This window comes from Oxyura jamaicensis, chromosome Z, assembly GCF_011077185.1.
Source record: "Oxyura jamaicensis isolate SHBP4307 breed ruddy duck chromosome Z, BPBGC_Ojam_1.0, whole genome shotgun sequence".
NCBI classification, from domain to species: domain Eukaryota; kingdom Metazoa; phylum Chordata; class Aves; order Anseriformes; family Anatidae; genus Oxyura; species Oxyura jamaicensis.
Window position 1 is genome coordinate 2,798,191 of NC_048926.1, and position 16,312 is coordinate 2,814,502.

The 16,312-nt window shown below is 42.3% G+C and overlaps 1 protein-coding gene across 6 annotated transcripts in view; it reads left to right on the plus strand.

Annotated features, from left to right (window-relative positions):
* The first annotated feature begins 500 nt into the window (after nt 1–500).
* The window catches only part of SMAD2 (SMAD family member 2), a 47,644-nt gene continuing 31,832 nt past the window's right edge, over nt 501–16,312 (plus strand). For 2 of the 6 annotated variants that reach the window (XM_035309900.1, XM_035309906.1), the window contains exons 1-2: nt 501–595; nt 10,226–10,518. In XM_035309900.1, coding sequence (XP_035165791.1) covers nt 10,283–10,518 — 236 coding nt within the window. In that variant the 5' untranslated portion in view covers nt 501–595; nt 10,226–10,282. Of the gene's footprint in view, nt 596–727; nt 749–1,657; nt 1,821–3,827; nt 3,969–10,225; nt 10,519–16,312 lie in introns of those variants that run through there. The other 4 variants (XM_035309905.1, XM_035309902.1, XM_035309901.1 and 1 more) reach the window with 4 other exon arrangements.

A 16,312-nucleotide genomic window follows, 5' to 3' on the forward strand; every position in this document is an offset into this window, starting at 1 on the left:
GATTTGGCTCCGCCACTCGAGGGCAGGCGGCCGGGGGCTGCCCTGTGCGGGGCCGGCCGCGGGCCCTGAGGAAATTTCTGGCACTACTTTTTCTCAGCTCCCACCCGCGCCCAGCGCGGAAGGTTACAGCGGCGACGGGCCGTGTAGTGCGTCTCACACCTCCAGTGCGCATGCGCGCCTGCAGGTCAACCCAAACGCCGCCGCGCCGCTCCGTTCAACCGCCCCTAGCGGGCGCGTCGAGTGAGGAATGACAAGCATCTCAGCCAATCAGCGCCGTGATCCCTCCGGAGGGGCGGAACCTCGCGCCCTCCCGCCCCTCCCCGTCCCCCCTTCTCTCCCAGCTTCTCCTCCCCCCTCCCTTTGATTCGCCGCCTGCACCCGCCAATCGCCCGCGGGAGCGGTGGGGGAGGAGGGCGGAGGCTCCCCACCACTCCCCAATCCCCTCTCTTCTTTGCTTTGATCGACGTGCTAGCGGACCAACGCGCCGCCTCCCCTCCCAGCCGCGGGGGTGGGCGGGCCGACGCGTCCACCAATGGGAGCGGGCGGGCGGCGCTGAGGGAGGAGGGCGGCCGCGCAGCCAGCCGGGGAGCAGGAGGTCGGGCCCGGGGCGGCCGTGAGGGGCCGGGGGGGCGGCTCGGGGGGCGCTGAGGGGACCGGGAGGCTCCGGGGGGTGCTGAGGGCACCGGGGGAGGGCCGAGGCCTGCTCCCCGCGCCCCGCTGCCGCTTTGTTGCGGTGTGAGGGGGTCGGGCAGGGCCCTGCTCCCCCCCCCCCCCCCGGCCCCCGGGGGGCCCCCACAACCCGGGCCGTGGCGGTGGGGGGCGGGGGGGGGAGCAGCCGGGCGCTGTGCGGCGGGGTGCAGGCGGTAAAGGGGGGGAATATCGGGGGTGTGGGGGGCACTCGGCGGCTGGGGGCTGCTCGGCTGGCCCCAGGTGTGCTGCTGCTTGCCTGCAGAGCTGTGCTTGCAAGCTGACTGGTGGTGGTGTGTATGTGGGGCTGGGCTCTGTGGTGAGGGGCTGGTTAGGCTGCTGTTGTTAAGGCAAAAGGGTTTATTTTCTTTTTTTTTTTTAACAGAACAAGGTTGCTGCTTAGACTTTCCTGTGCTTTATCGCGGTGTCGGAGCTTGAGTTACATGGTTCATGAGGAGGTCTTTTGCCGTGTTTGGTCTAAAACTTCAAGGTTCACAAACCCTTGTGAATTGGAGGAGGTTGAAGGGGGGAGGTGGAAGCTGCCAGACCCTCCTCCCCACCCTGCTCCGTTTGCTTAGCACTGTCCTGATGAAAGATAGCGTTAACTGTAAATGCCTCGAAAAAGGGGGAGGGGGAGGTTCTCCCCTCACCCAGTTGAGGTGGCTTAAACTTCACTTAAGTGTGTTCTTTGGGTTATCTTCATTGGGATGTTTAATATTGGGATGTTTAATAGGGTAACTTGGTAGTTGTATGGCTCAGGCTTGGGCTACACCGGCAGTCACTAAAATGAGCAAGAGGGAAGATTCACTTTCCTTTATGGAGGAGTCTGGTCATGGGTAGTATGATTTTGGAGAACAGCTTGTCAGCTTTCCTGAGATTCAGTTTGATCATAATAATAATAATAAAAAAAAGAAAAATTAAGTAAAAAAAAAACACATTGGTCTCTTAACTGATGTATATTTTTTTTTTCTTCAGCCTAGAAGCTAGATCCATGAGCAAAATCAAATGAGCTTGAATTGCACATGAAAGGCTCTCCTGGGTGCTCCTCCATCTTCCTGTTCCACTTGATTTTTCAGAAGTGTTGAGCACTGGTTGATATAGTCGAGTTTATTGGAGCTCAAAAATCTGTGCTAGTGAGTGAAAATTTAAAAAACAAAACTTGTTTCCATCTCTGATCGCTTTCCCACAAAAGTACTGGGAGAACAGGCTTTGTAGTAGGATCTGGATAACAATGAATCCAAGCTCTACTTGGGACTGCAGAAAATTCCAAAGTTTTGTTTATATAAAGAACAGAGTGCAGAATTTTAATTATTATTAAAGGTATTCTAGAGTTTTCAAATGTATTCAGCGCTGCCTTAATGACTGTGCATGTAAATGCCCTGTAATTGAAAGCATCCATTTATGGGCCTGACTTGCTAAGTGAGCTGTAAATTCTGCTTTTCAGATTGGATTTAATGACTTTTATCATAAAGCCACAAACTGGTTGTGAACTGTGCCGAGAGGCAAACAATACCTAAGCTTAGTTTGCCAAAATATTTGTAATTGTTGATTTGTTAAACTGAATTGCTGCAGGTCATGCGATGGGATTAGGTTTTTGTAACAGAATGGAGAGCACAGGCAGCCGTGTGCTCAGTACTCTCTGGGCTAGAAGAAATTGGCTACTGCAGAAAGTCTTACTTAACGTTTCTTTCAACTTCCAGTAGACTAACTGTCTTAGGAAGAATAAGGCGTCGTTCCAGATGACTTTTTATTGTGATTAAGTGCGTTTGACTGCCATAGTGTGAAATAAGACCAAGAAAGAGACTGTGCGAGAGCAGTTCCTGCGTCTCAGATCAGTCTGGGGCTTGAGCTTGATTTAATTAAGCTGGAGTGAGAAGAGCATCATGCAAGACACTCTTCAGTGCTCAGCGAGCATGGAGGGGAGCCTGGTCTGGTGGAGGAACACTTCTTGACTTTAGGCTGGTTTGGAAAGTCAGCTTGCATTAGCTAATTGCTTGATGTGCTTGTTTATGGTTTAATGAAGGGGGGAACCTGCTAAGTTATGTGGCTAGAAGCTCAACCAGGTACCTGGGTACCCGCTATTCAGTTCTGGGACTACCTGTCAGCTATACCCCAGGAGTACTTACTTTCTAAAATAATGAAACTGCCCTTTGTCTGTTGGACATGGGCAATTTTAACCAAAGCAAATTTAGGTGAGAAGAGCTTAAACTGTTGTGGTTTGGAATGCTCCTTTGGTTCTTTTGTGGCTCTACCAAGGGCTTTTAGTTTTAAGGAGAAAGCCTGTGATTTCATAAAAAGCAAAGATGTGGAAAAAGTTTGCAGCTTTGCAGGGACAAGTGAATTGGCCGACTGCAGTTGTGGTAAATGTACCTCTATGGTAATTCTAGGAGAGCTACTAAAATACATCAGTCTTAGTAGTAGTGTAATCCAAAATCAGTGAAGTTAACATCTCGGCTTCTTAAATCTCTAGGTGCATGCAGTTTTAGCGTGTTGTGTGAATGCACACTTTGCTTCCAATGTGCTAATTTTCTAATAGCAATAAAGCTTTTCATTATTTTGTCTGTAGCTTGCAGTAGTCCTTAGTAATTGAAGAAAAAAACTAGCTCCTGAAACCCTTCTATCATGTTGGTGCTTATTTTAGTTCTGCACATGAGAAACAAGAGTTTTCTTGTTTGATTCATAATCAAACTTTGTGAAATGAGTGAGAGGAAAAAGTCTACTTTCAAACTTTCTAAGTAGATGGGTAATTCTCTCCTCAATGAGCTATATAAAGAAAAAAAGTTCTGCAGAGTTTCAAGATGCATTGCAATATGAGACTGTAAGAAACTTAAAAAAAATAACGTGCAAATTGAGGCTGTAGATTGGCACATTGCAAAATCTTCATTCTGAAGCTGTCCCGGAGGGAGAATTTCCTTCGCTGCTGCCCCCCTGGATCACAAGCAGCCTGCCTTGAACTTCATCAGCTCTTGTCAAAGCTGAACCCGGACCTTGGCTTTGCTGCTGGAGCCCGGGCCAGCTGGAGCCCCTCGGGAGGGAGCGGTTTGGAGCCACTCCCCACCGCTGGCCTAATTGGCTGGGAAGCTCGGCTGGGGGTGGATCTGGGGGCATTGCTCAGCAGGGTTGTATTCCCCTTCCCCCAGCTCTCTGCCCGCACCGAGGCAAAAAACCTGAACGCCCAACAGCCAGGAAGGAAGTACTTGAAGCTGTCCTGCTCCGGCCTGAATACAGGGAGAGAAGCTTGTGTGTTGTCCAACTTCCACCTGTGGTTGTTCTTCAGAAACGTATGTATGCACAGCAGGCTCGAGCCTCTCCAATATGACAAAAACAGGTGTCTTTAATATGTGTTTGAGGGAGAAGAAGAAGTCTCTAAAGGCAGGTTTTGGAGGGGTTGTGGGTGTAGTGACAGCAGTGAAGTGTCTTCTCCTGTCTGTTCCACCAAGTTCTTTAACTAGAATGCGTTCTGTCTGAAACGAGAAAAAGTGCTGTTGGTTTTCAGTTTGAACACTGTCCAGAATTCAGGTTTCCTGCAAATCGACATCGTTAACATTGGGGAAAATTTTCTCAGATTCTGCAGAGAATAAGCTGCCTTGTTATTTGGAATAACACTGCTTCAAGAATCCAGAAGCAGATCATAAATTAATTTTGTTTTGCTTCTGTTCAGTGCAAGATTAAATACTTGATTTATTGTTTCTCAAAGTTTTTCCATTGTCGATGACCTTGCATTAATACAGGTGGCATGCAGTACTGCCATAGCTTTAACCTATGCACCTAACCTGAGCTTCAGCTCTCGGTACTGGTTACCCTAGCATAGGGTCTTGATGCTACCTTAAAGAGACTGCCTCAATTAATGTGCTTATTCTGAAAGAACTAATAGTGCAGGGAGGCATGTGAAGGGAAAGGGTGGATATTCCTTCCTCTGAGATTTGTGAGGCATTGGACTTTTGGTTAAATTGGTATAGAATCTCCTCCAAATTCTAGGATTAATGGGAAAAAAAAATACCTATTTAAAGTATCACAAAAAATGAGACTAAAAGTGTGAGTAAATGAACTTGTAGTCTCCGTCAAATACTACAAGGAATTTTCCTTGATCTTCTTTCCTCAGGAGTTTAACTTCTGTTCTCTTTATTTCAGAAGAGCACTTGAAAATGAGATTCTTCTAAGCCAGAATACTTCTAGTAAAACCAGGAGAGATCCCATTTCTTTATTTCAAGTTTAAGATGAATAAGAAGATTGATATGAAATATGTTGCATAAGGCTTTAGAATAAATTAGCCAGAAATCACTTGATATTTTTGGTAGCACCAGTGTGTTTATAGTAAGTTCCAGACACTCAGGAAAGGAAAATTTCCCTTGAAGATTTAGTCTGCAAGCATGCTGCCTTTAAGGTTTTCTTCATCTTTTATGCTTAGTTATTTCTGGGATCATGAGCTTAATATTTAATCCTTGTTCCAGAGAACCACAGTAGAGTGGAATAATAGCAGACATGACTCAAACTGTGACTTTACAAGTTGCCAACTATTGCACTGACCCGCTGTAGAAACGTGTGTGTGAGGAAGCAGAATATACTATGGGGGCAGAGATGAAACATACCACCGAAGTTAGGCAATCTGTACATTTTCCAGCTTTAATCTGTTGGGTATAACAGCGTGTGCTCCTTGTGTGCCAGCAATCTGACACTTGTACCTCTTTTTCAAGCTCCTTGGGTACTCAGAGCTGTGGTTTTAAGGCACAATCCAGGGAATGTGGAAGAGGATGAAATAGCAAAAGCTTTCTGCAGTGTGTCATGCTTCTGCCATCATGCTGATAGTTCAGCTACAGTTGAACTCGGAAAGGAGTCTTGGAAATCTCGCTGTAATTACTTAAAGTACCAGAACATTGATATGTGGGAATAGTACATGGGCAGGTTAAAGATTTTGGGGTATGGTGTTGGGTATCAGTGGAACAGAACAAGCAGTGGAGAGGCAGCGCAAAGAATGAGTGGTGGGTAGCACATACAAGGCCTTTAAAAAGCAAAGACCCTAAATAGGTTCTCAGTGTTTGGAGGTGGTTCCCTGTGGACTACAAGGAAATCACAAAGACTCTATCACAAGGAGAAGGGTTATTATGTGTTTAGCCTGTATTTAATCTGCAGCCGTTTCTGTAATGTGGGAATATTGCTTGTGGTATGGCAAGTGTTTACTGGGTCCGTTTGGAGAAAACGTCATCTTTTGTGGATTAAGGAAGCACATACAGAGAAAAAGACTAGAGGAGGGTTTTTACCAAGAAGCTAGTGGCAGCAGTGAAAGTGTGCAAGTGAATGATGTTTTGGGAACAAAGATCAAAACTTCTTATACTCCTATGTCAATTTGAAGGCAAAAGTTAGAGGTGGAGAATTGAAATGGGGTCTGCTGGTCAAAAAAAGAGCTGTAGCAGTGGTTGTTGAGTGCATTGGGTTAAGTCTGATGTCTGGGTCTGCCTCAGTGGACACAGAGAGAACCCAATGCAGATGTAGGGCCGCAGAGCAGCCCGGAGGCAGTGGAAGGGGCAGATTCTTGAGCCGCTGCCAGATGTTCAGCAGCAAACACGTGCTGTCTGTCTTCTGTCTGCACATTGCTCATGAGGTATAAATCTTTGTGCTTTTTCTTGTAATGCTGATATGTAGAGCTTTAGTGTAATGTGACTGAAAAGATGTAGCTGTAATCTCATGTAACTTTTCTGTGGTCTTTAGATCGTTCCCTCTGCCATGCCTTCAAGTGCTTGTAACTTAATTGGAGAAGGAAAACTTCAGGCTTGGCATCTGTTCAGGGGAGCTTCCCAAACTGTGTGAGCAGTGTTCAGATACTGTGTTCGCCACAAAAGGCTGACAGTCCTCTGTGGGAGGGACGTGATTCAAATGTACAGAATCATGAAGCTTGTGGACAAGATGAATACAAGCGGTTCTTCAGTAAAGCTTGCACAAGAACAAGGGGCACAGTCTGAAACTTGGAAGAGATTAAATTAAAAACATCCCAAAATACTTCTTTTAAAAACTGGATGTTAAATCCTGGTGCTGTTTGCCACAAGGGGTTGTGGAGGCAGGTTCAGAAAGTGGTTAGGTGAATTTGTGGACAACAGGTCCATAAATGGCTGCTAAAGGGAGTCAATAGGAAGGCAGCATTTAATATTCCTGCTACAGCAGTTTTAGATGCTGAAGAGTTACAGAGGGAACAGAATACAAAAACCAGCAAGGCTTATGTGCTTGTCTTGCATAGCATATCCTTTTGCTACTGCTGCAGATGGGGCACTAGGCTAGGTGCACCACTCTTCGGACCCAGTAGGGTATTTCTTAATTACTTTATTGCTGCTTTTTCCTTGCATAATTTAAATTCATCTGACCTTCAACCTAATTGTGCCGTGTGCTTACTAGGAAGTGCCTCCTCTCAGCATGGAGAAGGGCGCAACTTTTGCATAAATTAAACTGGCTGAAAGAGTCTCCTATAAGTATTCATCATAGTGGGCTAAAGTATTGAGGTGAACAAAGTGCTGCCCTATTTGGGTCATATTCTCTCTGCTTGGCCTTTGAAAAATACGGGGCTGTAACTGGAATAACTTGCTGAAATTCTTAGTGATGCTCCTGGCAAATCTTTGACGTGGTGTGACTGTAGTTAGAAGAAAGAAGTTGAAGTCTCCCAGAATCTTAGTCTTCAGCTGTGGTATATGTTTTTTAAAATTAGCTGGTAAGGTGTGAGAATTGATGTAATAAAGGACTTGGTACGGATATCCTATTATCAAAAAAAAATAAGCTTTCATGTAGAAACAGCCATGGGGCAGCAGATAAACATGTGCTTTGTGGAAGCATCTAGAGAAATGATAAACATCTATCTGAGAGAGCTGGTTAAAACTAAGTGAAGTGTCTGACAAGTTCTGATTAGTTAAGTTTGAACTGACTGACTTTGAAAATGGATAAAGGGAGATTTTTACCTCAGAGCACAGCAGAAAAGTCTGAGTTTGAATCTGAAGACAATCTGAAGCGTATAGGCTTTCTAAACTCTTCCTGCTGATTTATATCAGTCAGTGCACATTAAAGCAGAAATGCAAATTGATAGTCTTCATTTTAAGAAAGTGAATACAGGAAATTATATATAGGTCAGCAATATGTTCCAAGGGAAAGAACACTGCAAGACTGGACACCTCACTTCAAAGGGTGTTGTAAAGCTGCAAATAAGATAAAAATGTTGAGAATGCCCAAAGATCCTGGAAGAATTGGCAATTTACTTTGGTGGTAAGTGGGACCCTTCAGAAGTGTGTGCTTTATGAGGCTGACAATCGAGAGTATTCTAGGACACTGACAGGTGTCAAATTTGAAGCAAAAGAACAGGAAATGCCTATCTTGTATGTCAGTGAGCTCCATAAATGAGAAGAATTGGCATGTGGATAAGCAGTGATACTGGTATCCGTTGCCTGCATCTGTCAGCATTGAATGTAGTGTTCAGATATTAATCCATCAACTGACAGTGTTGGAAAATGAGGGCTTTGCAGCAAAATAGGCTATCCTCCTTTGGTTTGCTCTCTGAATTTCGTGTGCCTTTGAAGCATCCAGTGTTGGCCCTGTTTGGAAGCTGAAGTCTCTCTCAGTGACGAAGTTCAGAGTAACTGCTGTCCCAGGTTGTGCCTTGTATGGCTGATCCCCTTCCCTCTTTCGGAAGCTGTGTTTAAGAAAGCCTTGCTTCTTAAAGCAGCAGAGGCTGTGTGAGCATCCCACTTCACCTCTGAAGCCACTCAGTGTACTGGATTAGGGCCCTAAGGGGTTTTACTCCTGGCCCTGTGAACAGCTCAGAACATGTGGAAAAGGGGAGCAAGACTGCTTGATGTGGCTGTGCCACCAGAATAAATCATCATTACGGTTCATGCCTGGATTGTATTTCAAGGGCTAGAGTGGATGCTAACATTGGTGTTGAAGGCTGGGGCTGGAGGAGAGTCTTCATCCACGTGCTGTATCTCACCCAACATCAGTGTGGGCCCTTACAGTACTGGGTATGAGCTGGTGCAATTTGATAACTGGTATGAAAGTTAACTCAGGAAGAAAGCTTGATGGTTTCTGCTCAGCTACCTGTTCGAGTCTTCGGGGAGAGTTATAGCTGTTGGTGCAGAGGTGGGACCACGGAGAAAGGAGACCTGGACTGCTTGTAGCTGGATGCTCTTCGGGAAACTGTAGCTTGAGTGTCCTGTTCTGTGTTTCATCTGAAAATGTTGGATATTGGGTTTATTTCTCTTGTTCCTTGTAGCCAAGGCTACAATGTAATGCTTTTGCACTTTTATGTATTGGCCCCAATTCCCTAATAATTTAACACTTTTTGAAAGAACAAAAGTTCTTTGCATGTTATAGTCTTGCATGAAAATAAATGCTTTGATTTAGGATAGGTTACTTGAATCACTTCCATGAAGTGGCTGTTGTTAATCTCAAGTCCCTGTTAATCAGAAACTCTCCTTGAGCCTGTACAGCTACAATTCTTGCTTCGGTCATATTTTCAGGTGATCTCAAAAGCTGCTTCACTGAGGTGTAATTTAGGTGAAACTGAAATGTCCTTCCTACTGAACGTTCTGTTTTGTGGAAGTCAAGAAGTTAAGATTTAAAGCTAACCATGGAATATAATCTAGTTTTTGGTGACTTGTTGGTTCTTGTTGAAACTGTGAAGGCACGATAAAGCATAAATTACCCAGAAATACTGTAGCCTGAAGTATCTGATATGAACCACTCTGTTTTGCAGATGGGAAACTTCAGTTAGGTGAGGCTGTATATTTTGGATAGAAGTGGGGAGCGTGCCTGCTCAGGATGGGGATGCACATAAGCTGCCTTGAAAGCTCTGATCAAGTAGCCTGAAGGTAGCGTTAGTGTTTAGCTAAAGCAAGGTATTTTCTTTCAGCTGACTGAAGTAACTCATGTAGCTAAGGGTGCTGAGGTTTGGAAGTAAGGTAACTTTATGGAGTTCTCATACATGGTACAGAAGAATAAGCTCATCACCAAACTTCAGAGTGAATTTCAAATCCGTGTCCCTAGTGGCACAAAAATTGGTAGTTATTTAAATCATAAAGAAATGATGATAAAAGGCTTGCCAAATGGTTGGCTGCTGAAAGAATTCTGTCAACTCATAATGATTAAATGGCACTCCAAACACAACTTTGCTTATTAATTTAATTTGGAGATGGGCAGCCCATGCAAATCTGGGTATGCAATTTGTCACTCTTTTGTGGAAAACTTTCGCAAATGACTGAAACCAGCTCAGACTAGGTGCAAAGCTAGATTCAAGTAAGCTAACTGTCTGTAATTTCTGGAGTAGACTTCAGCCAGGAAAGACTTAAGGAAAAACTAGGTGTCTATAGCAAACTGCTGAAGTGATTGTATAAATTTTGTCCTTTAATTTCATTGATGTAGTAACAAACGTGAACTAGTCCTGAACTGTTACCTGACTTGTTTTCAGATATCATGTCCTATGGCATTTGGTAGGGAAAGGTCCTAAGCAACGTATGTGTCTCATGTGAAACCTCAGTGCTAATGTGTCTGTTTTGGTTTGTGTTTTCAGGGATCAGACGGGAATCACTAATTTATTGCGTGCTGAGTGTTCTGTCTGGTGAAAGTCATGTCATCAATATTGCCATTCACTCCACCAGTTGTGAAGAGACTTCTGGGGTGGAAAAAATCTGCTGGTGGCTCTGGAGGGGCTGGTGGTGGTGAGCAGAATGGTCAGGAGGAAAAGTGGTGTGAAAAAGCAGTGAAAAGCTTGGTCAAGAAGCTAAAGAAAACAGGACAGCTGGATGAGCTTGAGAAGGCAATTACCACTCAGAATTGCAATACAAAATGTGTGACAATACCAAGGTAAGTGCTGTTGTGTTTGAAACTTCTATAATCACTTAAGAAACTAAACAGATGTTTAGGCTGTCATGTGAACAAATGAATAAAAGAATCAGTTGCATGCTTTTGATTTGTTAAAGATTCTTTAAAACATCTTTTGGTTTTATGTACCATTTGCTTCAGTTCTTAAAACCGAACCACATGCTCTGTCGAGTCACAATTTTTAATAATAATTTTTACATTGTGTTTGTTACTACCTGGATTCCAATTCGTATGTAGTCTGGTGGTGCCTAGCATTGCTCTTAGTTCATAACACTGCCTTGTGCTTCTATTTGATAATACTAATTGGAGGGGCTTATTTGAAACTACGCTTCTGCTTCAGAAAAAAAAGACTAGTTTTTCCTTGGTCAACACTTCAGTCATCTAATTATTATTTTCAGTTCTATTTTCTAGTTTTGTTTAAGTCGTAAAAGCTGCATCCATTTTTCCTTCTGAAGGGAAAGTTTATCTTGGGAGGCAGTTTGAAGATTTGTTTATTTACTGTAATTATTATTTGTTACTGGTTAATGGAAGTGCTTTTAACTTGGAGTATTTCTAGAACTTCTCTTCTGCTTCTTATATGTATATATTCAGGTGAACGGCTTGCATTCTACCCCTTTGACTTTCTCAACTTAATTCATAGCAACTGCTGTGCGAGAGGCAAGGGTTATGTTTGTAAGTATAATGCAGCGTGTTCTAGATTGATGTACAGAATTCCCACTAAAGGTGCATGTGTAAGCTGGTCAAGTGTGCTTCACAAATATCAAACCACTCTACAGATGTTTGTCTTTCTATGAAATTGCTGGAGGATCTGGTGATACAGGAATATTCTGGGCACTTTGCCGCTTGACATACATCATAGTTTGTAAGGGAGAGAAACTGCATGTGTTTATGACCTTAATTTCTGTATTTTTAGCATTGGTCCCAGTGAGTTTTAAACTTTATATTAATCGTGGTGCATGCTACGTTTGACCAGTGTCAGTAATGATTGCCACCTATTAAATATATTATGGCTGTTATCTGATAGTGGTTTAGGATTCTTCTTTAGATTTGACATAATTTTCTGGGAAAACCATACATGTGTTCTAAATCACTGACTACTTAAATTCTTCTCTGTTCTTTCTTTTCTATTCACCTTTTGTTCCTGATGCTGCATTCTGCTCATATCGTCTTCCTTGGAGCAGTCCTCAGATTGTCTGGGTTTCCTTTTTGCTTTCTATTGCTGGCTAAAAAGCAAAATATTTATTAGAGTTTCTTGTCTTTGTGTGTATCAGTAGACTAGGGTTGGGACAAATTAGGATACGTTTCTCTGAGACGGCTTTATGACTTTTAGCCAAGTCAAAGCCACAGCAAAGACAAAATGCTTAATTTGGAGGGTTTTTTCACGTTACAGAGGATATAGATTTACACAAATGGTATCTAACTTATAGAGAGCTCTTGGAGCAAGTTCATAGACCTTTCCTGCAAGGGTACTGGGCAGTAAATCTTGCTACTTCAAGATGTTTAAACAAGTATTCTTTTGATTATAGTATTCAAAGGTACAAACAAGATGCAAATTTGTCATTGTTTTCCTGGTCTACTTGCTGCCTGTATTTGAGTAGCTTCTTCAAGTTGCATGACCTCTTTATGAAATAGTAAATAATTCCTTGAAACTGAATGTGAAGCTCAGTTAAACTCTGTATAGTCTTTGACTTTCGATGAGTAGTTCTTAGATGTGCTGTATTGTTATCATCTGTCCTTGGCTATCCTTGGGTCAGCTGAAAAAGCGCTCACTAAAATTTTACTTTTCTGGGCTACCTTATGAGTAAGAAGGGAGCTAGAGGACTCTTGAAGTGGTGCTGCCTATTGCATGAGGTTTAACACCAAAGCCATTTGTTAGTTTAAAATTAACGGGCGAGATGATATCAGGGTTGCAAACAGTGCTATACAGAATTGAGTTTCAAAGTTGGCTTTTGGACTATTGATATTATTTTCACTTTTATAGCAGTAGTCTGCATTCCGAAGAAAGAACAAATGTCAGCTGAGTACTGTAATGATTTCTGGAGATTTTTGTTCTTTGATTTAGTAAGTTAATAAAACTGCTGCTTGAGACTTGCTTTAATGAATGTCTTAAAATCTGTACTTCAGCAGGGATAAACAATAAAAGACTGACTTGCAAACTTTTTTTTTCCTTACTTGTCAGCAAGAAGTTTGGGTGCTAAGTTGCTGAGATGCAGTTCTGACATGAGTGAGAGGGCTTTGGGTTTTGTTATGTGTTTTTTTTTTTAACTAGCTTTAGATTTGATTTTTGATACTGTTTAACTCAGCATATTGACAAGTGTTGGAGATGCTTCTTTTTGCAACTGTTGCATTATTCCCTCAAAAGAAGTTTCCCTTGTGGTTTCACAAGTTTCTGGTCCTGTTGGAAATGTCAATCGAGGTTGATACAATACTTAACTCTAGTAAATGTTTTCATCCTTGAAACCTGAAAGAACTAAAAAAGTCCAAGCTCTTCTCAAAACTGAAAGTGGCTTGAATGTAATTGATGAAACTCTGCAGAAGTCTGCATATACTTTGCTTTTGATAATCCTACCGCGATTAGGATGGTTCTGTTTCTGTGCTGTTGGTCAAGGTGACCACACACTGAGGCTGATGCTTCGTGAACTATTCAAGCTGCTCGTGTGGTAATTAACAACTTCTTACACAGACTAATAGAGGTTCTGAGAAAGCAGAAGCAAACAGATGGAGTGGGTGTTGGCATCACGCAGCAGGGATGCTTAGCTCTTCATAAGTGGGTCAGTAATCTAGAGCAGAGGCTAAGTAAGTACAGAAGTCCTTTTGACACTAGCCCTCTAAGTAATTTGTAGTTATCTTTCTGAATCCTCCCAGCAAGCCAGTAGGATTCTAATCTCATAATCCCTGTGTATCCTCAAACTAAATGTTGGTTCTTGAGTTCACTTTTCTAAGGTGTGTAATGAATTCAGTTACATTTAAGATCATGTCTTTATGCTCACCCTTGCAGTTTTTATCCAAATGGAGCACAAGAAGCAGTCAGTGAAGAAACAACATGAGTACCGATTTAGACTTCTACTAGAGCAGTTTTTTCCTCATTAGCATGGATTGTTCTGCTGAAATAAGTACTTTGTGAATAGTAATAACTAAAATCCAAGCCCTTAACAAACAAAACCATGCCATGCAGTGAATAATCAACTGACATTTACAGTCTATATTCATTGTTTAAAAAGTCATTTCAGTGGTGACAGTATACAATAGTGTAATTCAAAGTAGGGAAGAAAATCTCTGGCTTTAGTGTTGCAGTGTTTTCATGGGATCACCTGTGTCTCTTCTGTCTTAAAAAACAGCAGATGTTCTTTATGTTTGGGGCTTTTATTTTTGTTTGTTTTAGACTTGCAAAAATGAAGCTTTTGTAAAATACCAAATAACACAGAAGTAATGTCAACAGAAATTAGGTGGAACAGGTTTTGGATAACGATGACTGGGGTTTTGTAGATCCTATTGTTAAAGACAAGGGTGGGGGGGAACTAGGGGAATTGTAATTTTGCATTAAGTTTATACTGCTTTGTGATGCCTTATGTTCTCTAGAGCATATGTTTCTGAAAACTAATGCAGAACTAAGTCCTTCCTGAGCATTACATGGGTACATGCTCTATTCTCCTTCTGTGTCAGCGTTTAGGTAATGTGACAGTTCTAATAGGTTTTTATATGAAGGATGTGTGATGACCTGCCAGGATGGAGCATTCCCCAGGCACACCTGTGTTCCCCCTTTGTTTTATGTTGTAATCCTTTCACTGTCCCCCAGCAGGTCCCACCTCGTGTTATGCCTGCCTACCCCTTGCTGGACCCACAGAACGCTGCTGCATCTCCTCACACTACTGGCATTTCTGCTGCTGGCACTGTCTGCATGGTGCAGTGCTGAACAGAGGCAGACCCTGATACCCCTCAGCACAGAGCTACACTTTATTTGTGCCTTACGTGGAGGAGCATAAAAAAGGGATAGGTGCCTCCCATCAGTCTCAGCATCTGCGGCCTTATTCGTGTTAGCTTTGCATAGTGAGTGGAGCTTCTGTGCGTGCCCTGACACAGCTATTGCTGACTGGGAGGAGGAGGCACTGAAAGATGCATCTATAACAGTATACCTCTGTTTCCTCTTTCCAGATGTTTGCGTGCTCACTTAGTACTCTGAAAGGGTTTAATACAGCATCAAAGAACTTCCTGGTTCCAACTTAAAAGAGCAAATGTTCTTCTTGAACAGACCAAATTTGTGTTGATGGTAATGGTTATATTACAGTTAATATGTAAGCTTGCTTTTGATACTATATTTGAAACGCTACTTAACACTTGAATCTCAGTTTTTTAATGGGAAGTCTTGAGTTTCTGCAGAGGAGGTAAATTTTATTACTGCTTGATAGTATAGTAATCCATGGCACAAGAGAAAAATGATGTTTAATATTGATGGAAAAGTGATCTGGCAGAGTACTGGCTGAAGTAAGGTTTTAAAACCAGTATCTATAAATCCCAATTCAAGAAATCCTAATTTAAGGAGTCTTTTCTAGGGTGCTAGTAGGGTGCACTAGAATCTTAAGTGAAATAAAGCAGTTGCTCCCAGTGCAGAGGAAAGGCTGATACTCCTGTCAGGCCCTTGCTTTCCAGCCTGCTCTGCCACTAGCGTTTTGGAAGGTGCTATCTGAAAAATGATTGGTCTTGCTTAAGTTTGATACGAATGTGGAAAACATAGTCTTAACTGTGTCCTGTGCTCTTCTTGCTCAGTGTAAGGGGTAGTATCCCTCTGCTATAAACATAGCAGAGGGATTTTTCAGAAGCTTGTTTTGGCTCTTTTTTGGCAGCCTCCCGATTCTGACTTAAATGTGAGAGATAATGAGGGGCACAAATCTTGCAGTTGTTTTGAAGAGTATGGCTGATTTTTAGTCAACAAATAGACTTCTGAAGCACCTGGATTCTGCTTCAAATATGAGGTGAACTCTGTGTTTTTACCCATCAGAGGCAGGGAAGAAACCCCACAATGGGCTCTGTGGTTTTGGGAATATTAGAAGACTTCAAAGCAGTATTGGATAAAATGCAAAGCAGACAATTGCAGGTCAAGTGGTTGGTTGGCACTGAGATTACAAACTACCTGTTGAGCTTGTTAGGATGAAATATTTTAAAGCTGTACCTGTTCCATATTTTTCAGTTCAGCCAACAGTGAGTGTTGGTAACTTTTTAAACTGCTGTCAAGGAACTGATCACACTCTAGTTTTCCTGAGGAAATAGTATGGTGGTGGTATTTGTTCCAAGCATTACAGACAGAAGATGGTTTTAATACCATTTTTTCCTAAAGTCAAAATGTCAGTGTGTGTATATAGGCCACTTCTGAATCTGTAATTATTTTTTTTTTTTATGAAGCAAAAATCTACATATCCAGGAGTTTCTTACTTGTGACTTCTGAGTCTAAAAGCCTGCTCTCGATGAAAAAGTGATTAATGCTAGTGATTTCTGACACTGGATTCCTTTTGTTCTTATACTTACACTGTTCAGGAAATAAATCCAGTGCATATTAATTTTGTTGTATTGCTGATGCATTCTACAAGAATTGAGGTACTTGGAACTGCGTGATCTGCTGAAAGTTCACTGAGTGCCTGGAGGCAAGACCACTTGACATGGTCCAAATTCTCCAAAGCTACTTTGAATTTCTCTCACATGCTAGTGATACTTCATTGCTTGCTTGCCCTGCAGCCATTTTATTTTATTTTATTTTATTTTATTTTATTTTATTTTATTTTAT